Consider the following 8,621-nt stretch of genomic DNA (forward strand, 5'->3'; position numbering starts at 1 on the left):
GAAAATATTTTTTTGCATCAACAATAGAGTATTTATTTAGAGAAAAACTGACTAGACTACACTAAAGGGCACTAGGGTTTGGCTAACATTTGGCTGAAGTGAATGTAATACCCGAAACCTACTGATATAATCAGCTCAGCTGCTTAACCCTAGCTACAATCCATGATCTGTGGCACCAGCCAAATGGCAAACACCAACACAAACTGGATGCCAGATTTCCTTTCAAACAACACAGAAAATCAAGTTGGTAATGCCAGCTGCTTGTGATGACCCATGATGAGAGTTGAACATTGGCCACATTTGCCTTTTTTCTAACTGCAATGTTTATTAAATCTGTGCATGGCTTGACTTTTACACAAAGGTTTTCCTTTTTTACAACAGACGTTGCAAGTTCTGTGATATATCACAATCAAAACAACAAACTATTAACTGTTTTACTATAAGCACATGAAAATATCTAATCATGTCAACTGTAGCTACAAATTTCTTATGAAAAATTAAAGGAAAAATAAAGCTTTATTTTAATGTTTCCCCTACCATATCAAGGCAGACAACTCGACGGTCAAGAAATTAGCTATTACGGTTAATTGGTTACTGCTAACGTTTCCCCACACGCCAGTAACTTAATTTGCTCATATGAATGCTGCGTACTAACCCTGTCACATCTTATTTGTTTACATCAGATGGCTGGGCCTGCTAATGTTAGCTACCTAGCTGGCACGAAGGAAAACGTTAGCTAAGGAACTTTAACGTAATTTGTTCACAGAAGCTTATGTGCAGCTTCAAATGTCCCTGACACGGTGATTTACTGTGTATTTTACGGTTGACTGACTAACGTTAGGTGTGTACAAATCCAGGGACAAATGTAGGATACATCTGCTAATTGATCGTGGAGACGGCGCTAGCTGAAAAAAAGACATCTTCGGTGTTGTTTAACCGGGGAAAAGCAATACAGCACACATTTCAGACCAGAAACTATTTCTGACGGGAAAACGCTCCTTAACGTCGTTCTTTAGAAGGACCTCGTCTGTGCAGATGTAATGTTAGAAAGAATGGTGGGGCCTCAATAGGTCTGCCAAAGCGTGCTACACCCATGCACTGAATCAACCCATCTTACCTGCTCATCAAATCTAGTAATCACGGCCTGGACCCATTCCACTGGTTTGTGAGCCGCCATGGCCGGGCGGAGGAACGCCGCAACGCTGCGCTAGTAAATCCAAGGTATAAGGCCAGAACTGACAGGATTATTTATGCATGAAAATCTGTCCTGAATCGATGAAATAGGGCGAAAGGGGCGAGTATTTTTCCTTTTCTGTGGAATTCACCATGCCACCGCCATGACACACCGCCGGAAGTCTTCTTCAGAGAAATTGATGGGAGGTGTTGGAGACCAGGGTCAAGCTACCTGGAATGAAAAAGACCACTTCCAGGCACAATCTTCAAAATAAGAATTGTTGATTAAATATTTTTCGAAATAATAAATACAAATGCAGACGTGAAATAAAGAATATTCGGTAAGTCAAATCGGGATTTTTATTTAAAAAAAAAGAAACTGGAAAGCCCCATGCTTCTGTATTTCTAGCCGCTTGTGTAGATTTCGGGATATTTTATCTGCTGGTAAGACTTCTAAAATTGTGACGTGGACCTAAAAAAAAAGCATCCGGATTCACAGCAATAACCCCGCATAGTACCTTAATAGAGGTTCTGCGCAACCAGCTGGAACACTTTTTTCAATGGTTTTTATTTTTATTTTGAAGTAAGAGTCCTTTACTTCCGCTACAATATTTTTGTGTGTGTGTGTGTGTGTGTGTGTGTGTGTGTGTGTGTGTGTGTGTGTGTGTATAGAATGTAAATTAGTTTAAAAGTTATTTTCTTATTTATCACTCTAATGCAGCAAATGTGAAAATAAAGAAAAATGCCCCATTTAAATGTTTAGTGAATAAATACGTTTCACACTGACTCATTAGCACTAAGAACCTTCGGCCATAGACATTATGAAAATATAGGGAACAGGAACATTCTAAAAAATGTCACATGAAACGAAATAGTCATGATGAGGACTGCAATCACAAAGGACACTGAGCTCATATCCTCTGTACTGGTTTACACATGAGCAATCACTCCCTCATTCCCTATTTCACTGTTTGTTATTTATTTATTTGAACACTCAATAGTTTACTCTTTAGTGTAAAATTCAGTAATTTCAGAAATCAGGCACTTCTAATTCATCATAATTTTGCATCATCACTGATGCTGGATTGTCACAACTGTCAATTTCACATCAATTACATGTGCTATGTATATGTAATTAAAAAAAATCAGAATCAGTCTAAAAATCACCAATTACTTTGTGTGTAATTGTAGAATATTAACTTCTCTCGGCATCATTATTACTCCCACGTTTCCTAGATGACCTTCGTGTCCTCAATAGTGCTACAGATCTTTGTGTATCTTTTGCAATACTGAGACGATGGAAATTGTAGCTTACAGGTATATCTTTGCAGACCCTGAATTGTTGACCGGAGGTCCACTATCTGCTGCAGGAGGGTAGGAGGATAATTCCCAGACCATAGAATAGGAGGTCAACTGCACTAATTACAGAATAAAAAATAATTCTGATATTTATGATAAATTTCTCTAAGAATGGAGACGGAGCTGTACTGTATGTGCAGGGATTGCTGGCAGTTTCAAGTGTCTTTCTGTTACAGTTATTCCAGTCCAGAGGCCTGATCAGCAAGAACTTCATCATCAATACATCTGTGTAGGCATAGACTACACCCACCTCACTGCCCACATCATGTAATAAAATAAATTCTATAAATCCTATAATGTATAATGATGTTTGCCCTGCAATCGATTGGCGACTGGTTCAGGGTGTACCCTGCCTCTCAGCCGTTGACAGCTGGGATAGGCTCCAGCCCCCCCGCAACCCCAAATAGGGATAGTTCGGTATAGACAATGGATGGATGGATGTATGTAGAGCATGAAGGTTCATTATTAACTACTACAAAATATTAGTGACAATGTATGTGTGTGTGTGTGTGTGTGTGTGTGTGTAATCTAGTGCAATATTACATTTTTTCTTCCATTACATTCCTATCTTCTTGTATCAAGTCTATGCAGTAGTATGCAATAGGGAAAACACTGTACTTGAACCATGTGCAATTCTCTATTCCCTATGCAATCATATTTTATATACTGCTACATACTTTATCTAATTTTTTATCTGTGCAATACTGAAAAACACTGTATAGAACCCTTGTACAGAATGTATCTATACAGAGTTTATATATATATATATGTGTGTGTGTGTGTGTGTGTGTGTGTGTGTGTGTATGTATGTATGTATGTATGTATGTATATATATTTTTTTATTTTTTTCTATTTGTATTTTATTCCTGTCTATGCCTTTTTATACTTTTTGATACTATACTCCCCTATGGGAGATTAATAAAGTGTTATCTTATCTTATAAATACAAAGTTTAATGCATAGATCTGGTGATATATATTTTCCTTCTTGTCAATAAATCCCATATACAGAACCAAACCTTGACCTGATGTACTGCAAAACTTGTCGTGTGTGCTGTCCACGTGTGAACAACCGCTTGACTTCATTGTGAAGAGAGGAGCACAGCTGTGAAGGGATCACCAAATGCTGTTGAGATGGAATCAAAGTCTGATATATCTTCTTTATCTGTGTTAACAACACATTAATGTGCCACACTGTTGCACCGGGGGACATGTTTCGTCACTAACATGAACACGCACTAAAGTTCTTTTGACTGCATTTCACATACTCACTCCTTCTGCCAGAAATACTGACTAAGGCACCAAATGGGGATAAATCTGCTGCTGAAAATAGTCCCCAAAAATACACTTTTACCTCAAGTTATGTGATGTTTGATTAAAACTATAATGACCAGCTGTTTTAGACAATTGAGGTCTTTTTTTAAAAAACTGACAACATATTTGTGTGCTGTTTTTTAAAAGATTTACAGTACATTTCAGTGTAAACCAATGGGCTTGGACCCGTGCTGAGCAACAACAAAGGTACAATACTTCATCCAATCCAAACACTAACTGCATTTATCCCATTCGAACAACATGCATATTATTAAAACCCATGTGTAAGATCTGAACATTTCTGACGCCAATTAATCCCCACCTCCGCAGTACCAACAGAATCTCTCATGAACCTGACTGAATAATATAAAGCAACACATATACACCAATTTTCACAAGGATGCTCTTTTACAAATAAAATTTTAGGCCATCAGAACAAGACTAAAGTTCAGTGAAGTCAGACACTACCTGATGAGTTTTATGGCTCAGACACATATGCACTGAGATACACTTCTGGCTGATATAAAGAAGTACAGATAAATGCACATAAAACAAGAATTCTACACACTAACCAAACTCAAAATTATGTTTAAAAATTTATTCATTAAACTGAAATAATACAGCTGCATATCAGTTAAGGCACCTTAATACATATACTGCACAGATGTCATTAGTGACTCAAAGGTATGGTTGTCAATAACTTAATGGGAGCAAAGAGAATAGCATTCACATTTAAGATGAAGAAATTCAGGTATATTTCAGCATAATGGACGTTAGCATATTCTACAGTTACATTCAAGAAGATACTTTAGAGTTGTACTCAGCTATTCACATAAAGCATGAGCAAACTGAACCCTTCTTTTTCCCTAAAACACTTTTGATGTATATCGTTGATACAAACAGGTGTGAATGCTGTCAAAAGAGTGGCACATGTCTGAGATCAAGCTCATGTTGCACTGGCTTCAAATATTTAAAAAGAGTTACAATAGGAAAACTGTTTCTGTTTTTAACTTTAACTGTTTTTAACACTTCTGGACAACCTTGGCAAGCGGTGTATGTGTCCTTTGGTATGCATGATATTGCATCATTTGTAAGACGTCATAACACATGAAACCATCTGCTCTAAAATGAACAGGACTAAATTGATCATCATCATTCATCTGAAGGCACAATGGAACTGTTTCTCCAATTAGTTTGTTTTTTCTTTCTGCAGCCTCAAGCAAAGAAACACACTTTGGAGGAGGTTTGTTCAAGACTAATGGTAGGCCAGTCACTGGCCTGTAGAGGGGTTGTGATGGGGGTAATCCTTTGGATACAGCCATTGTCAGTTTGTCAGACCCCTGTCAGTTTGGCAGTTCATATCTTCTTAGTAGAACGTCAATGTCTACTCAATAGCACCAGGCCTGGTGGCCACATAGACAAAGACAACAATGAGTAGCACCACAACAGCCAGTGTGGGCAGTACTACAGTGGTCACCTGCTGTCGGGCTTCCTGCATGGCCTGCTTACGCTCCTTCTTGTCCTTGGATGTTTCTTTTTTGGGTTTGCCTTTGAGCTGTCTCATGATGTCTTCACTGTACTCACTGGAAAAAAGACAGAAACATACTATAATAAGTCAGCTTTTAAGTAGGGCTGTCAGTTTAACGCGTTAATTAGATTAATTAATTAAACGCACTGCAAATTAACGCACTATAAAAATTAACGCAATTAATCATGAGTGGCAAGTCAATGCGCAAGCATTTTAAATTTGGCCCTTTGAGTGACCCGTAGGCTGCATCCTACCTGCGCTACTAGTCAAAACAACAACAGACGTGGATGCGACACCGGAGAGCGAGGCAAGCCTACTTGGACCTTTGAACAGCAAGTTTATTTATAAAAAGAACAAAGACGGGACTATTAACAAGAACGCAGTGATTTGTACCTTGTGTAAAAAAGAATTTTCCTATCACCGTAGCAGCTCCAGCCTGAATTATCATTTAAACGCTAAACATGTAGTTGCTGCTAGTGCCGCTAGTGCTACCGTGAGCTCACTCCGCCAACCAACACTTGCTGAGTTGGGAAAACGAATGAGCAAAGCCACGACAGAAAAACTGACAAACTCAATCGCAAAGTGGGTTGCTGCTGATTGCAGGCCGATTTCAATCGTGGAAGACGAGGGCCTAAAAGAGGCGTTTCAGATAGCGTCATCTGACTCTAATTTCCAGCTACCGTCGAGAACTACAGTGATGAAAAGAATTCACCAGCTGTAATGTGAATGTCAGTGAACTGTAATGTCCTAGAATTCAAATTCTTTATTTGGGGACCTTTAGCAGATATGAGATTAAAATGCGATTAATTAGATTAATTAATTACAAATCCTGTAATTAATTAGATTAATTTTTTTAATCGCCTGACAGCACTACTTTTAAGTTATATTTTATTTAAAATTGTACACCGCCTTCACTGGTCTAAAGCAAGACTATGCAAGGTTAAAGCAGATCTTGACCCTACATGTGATCGGTGTCGACGGGAGCCTGCAACCTTAATACACGTTTCGGACTTGTCCAAAATTGAGCGGTTTTTGGGAATCCATCTTTAATACCCTTTCAAAGGTTTGTATTACCTCACTGGAACCGTGCCCATTTATTGCTCTGTTTGGAGTGACTCTCCACTCTTTGGAGTGTGTATATACACACTTGGTGAGAGAGGTCACATATTATATTCAACTGGAAAAAATTTGATATACTATGAAAGGGTCAATTCAGAAATTTTCTGTTGCCTGGCAGCTTTCCTGAACTACTTAGAGAATGTGAATGCAGATGATATTGAATTATAGTATGCATGTATGTACATATTCAGTATGTATCTATATATTAATTTTGATTTAATTATCTGCCTTAAGTGATTTACTTCTATATGTGTACATATTTTTAATTAATTACTTATTTTTTATTTTATTTTATTTGTATTTATTCATATATTTATTTTCTGCTCTTTCCTTTCTTGTGTCTGGCTGCTGTGTTCGGATGTTGGTGTTGTAGGGTGGGGAGGGGGGTGGAGAGAAAAAAAAGGAAAAATTTGTAAAATGATGTATATGTTCATCTTTCTCTTCATATGTTAATAAAAAGACCTTGATAAAAAAAAAAGTTATATTTTAGACTGCTATTCTTCACTGTATTCTGTCAGGTTTGTTCATACAAGTGTCCTCTGTCAGCTTTGGCAAACTCTCTTGGCTGTTCATGGGGAGGTGTAAGATTTATTAACATACTCCACACCCCCAAATTATGCTTCATTCACAAAAATCACACCTAGAAGTGAAAGGAAGAATTACACACTCAGGCTCAGCTGTCAGAGCGGCATAATTTTTTTTTTTTTTTTGAAAACTACAGTATGAGTTTCCATACCAACATATGATAATCAAATTTTAAAGAGCAAACACATTACTGAAGCTTTCCATAAATTTTCAAGTCTAGAGAATGATGTGGTGAAGAGAATATTAATGTTGCATTGAAGGAAAAGTTTACAGTTGTAGCAGTCTGTCTTAAGACTCTAGTCAGGTGTCCATATGAAGATTGAAACAGGTTTTTTTGCTTGTTGTAATCCTCCTATTCATAGTTAACATTAAAAGATCATTTAAACTGTGATTCTAATGTAAATAAAGGAAGACAAAATTCACAGTTCTCATTTTGTGCAAAAATGTATTCTCACGTTTAGCTGAAGTTAATCTCAGGCGTTAACAGTCTGAATTAGATGAATCAAGTGGAGATCTAAGGGGCAGCTGTTGCTCGGGATGTAGATGCGGTTGGTTCAATCCCTGGCCTCGGCAGTACACATGCCGAAGCATCGTTGGGCAACATACTGTACTCCAAAAACTGTCCCCAGTGCTGTGCCATCGGTGTGTGAATTCATATCTATGTCGCTTTGGATAAAAGCATCTGCCAAAATAAATAATTGTAATATTCCAAAAGTACTGTTAAGTATAAAATTACCTCTGCCAGTCGTGACAGCTGAAGCAGATCTCATTGATCACAAAACATGCTGTAACAACTTTGTACTTGCCATTTCCACAGAAATGAGAGAAGTCTGGTAGAAGCACACAGTACTAGCCTAGGCACCCATATTTTCCAGAGAAGATGCACTGGGATGCATTTAACCTGAACCGAATAGGAACTACAGCAACACACCAACAACAAGACACGGAAATAAAAAAAAGAAGTCATCTTGCTGACTTTTTTATTTCCGTCTTTTACAGTTTCAGAATAACTAAAAAGTAAAAGGGCCAGAATTAAAAGTTTGGGCACTCTGCTTGGACAGTACTTAGTAACACACCCTTTGGCAAGCATTACAGCCTGTTAATCTTTCTCATTCACAGCTACGACTCTTTCACGAGTCTAAACAGTACTGTCCACACGAGCGACTACACACAAGTACCACCATGATCGCAATGTCCCCACATTTGTGTGTGTGTGTGTGTGTGTGTGTGTGTGTGTATACTATTAATAACCTTTCCTGTACACTAGCAAACCGTAAAAAACAAGACAAATGTAAGAACTTTACTATCCAAACTCGGTGGCAGGGTTTGGATATTAAAGAGTGCCGTGGCCCAGCAACAGCCATGTCCAACATTTAACACTACACGCCGTAACATGAGTACTTACACAAAAAAAAATACTTGTTACAGTTGACTGTGTTAGGCTCAAGAGCATGCTAGCAAAATACGATGACGTACAGGTTTGGGAGTTAGCCACATGGCTTCTCGTTTTCTCTCATGTGTTACAAATGCTGTTAAGGAAGTTGG

General features: G+C 38.0%; 1 protein-coding gene across 7 annotated transcripts in view; it reads right to left on the bottom strand.

Annotated features, from left to right (window-relative positions):
* nf1a (neurofibromin 1a) overlaps positions 1-1,428 on the bottom strand; it is a 170,923-nt gene extending 169,495 nt beyond the window's left edge. For all 7 annotated transcript variants that reach the window (XM_070970162.1, XM_070970164.1, XM_070970161.1 and 4 more), the window contains exon 1: positions 1,118-1,428. In XM_070970162.1, coding sequence (XP_070826263.1) covers positions 1,118-1,177 — 60 coding nt within the window. In that variant the 5' untranslated portion in view covers positions 1,178-1,428. The remainder of the gene's footprint in view (positions 1-1,117) is intronic.
* Between the last annotated feature and the right edge of the window lie 7,193 nt (positions 1,429-8,621).

This window comes from Chaetodon trifascialis, chromosome 9 (genome assembly GCF_039877785.1).
Source record: "Chaetodon trifascialis isolate fChaTrf1 chromosome 9, fChaTrf1.hap1, whole genome shotgun sequence".
Taxonomy (NCBI): domain Eukaryota; kingdom Metazoa; phylum Chordata; class Actinopteri; order Chaetodontiformes; family Chaetodontidae; genus Chaetodon; species Chaetodon trifascialis.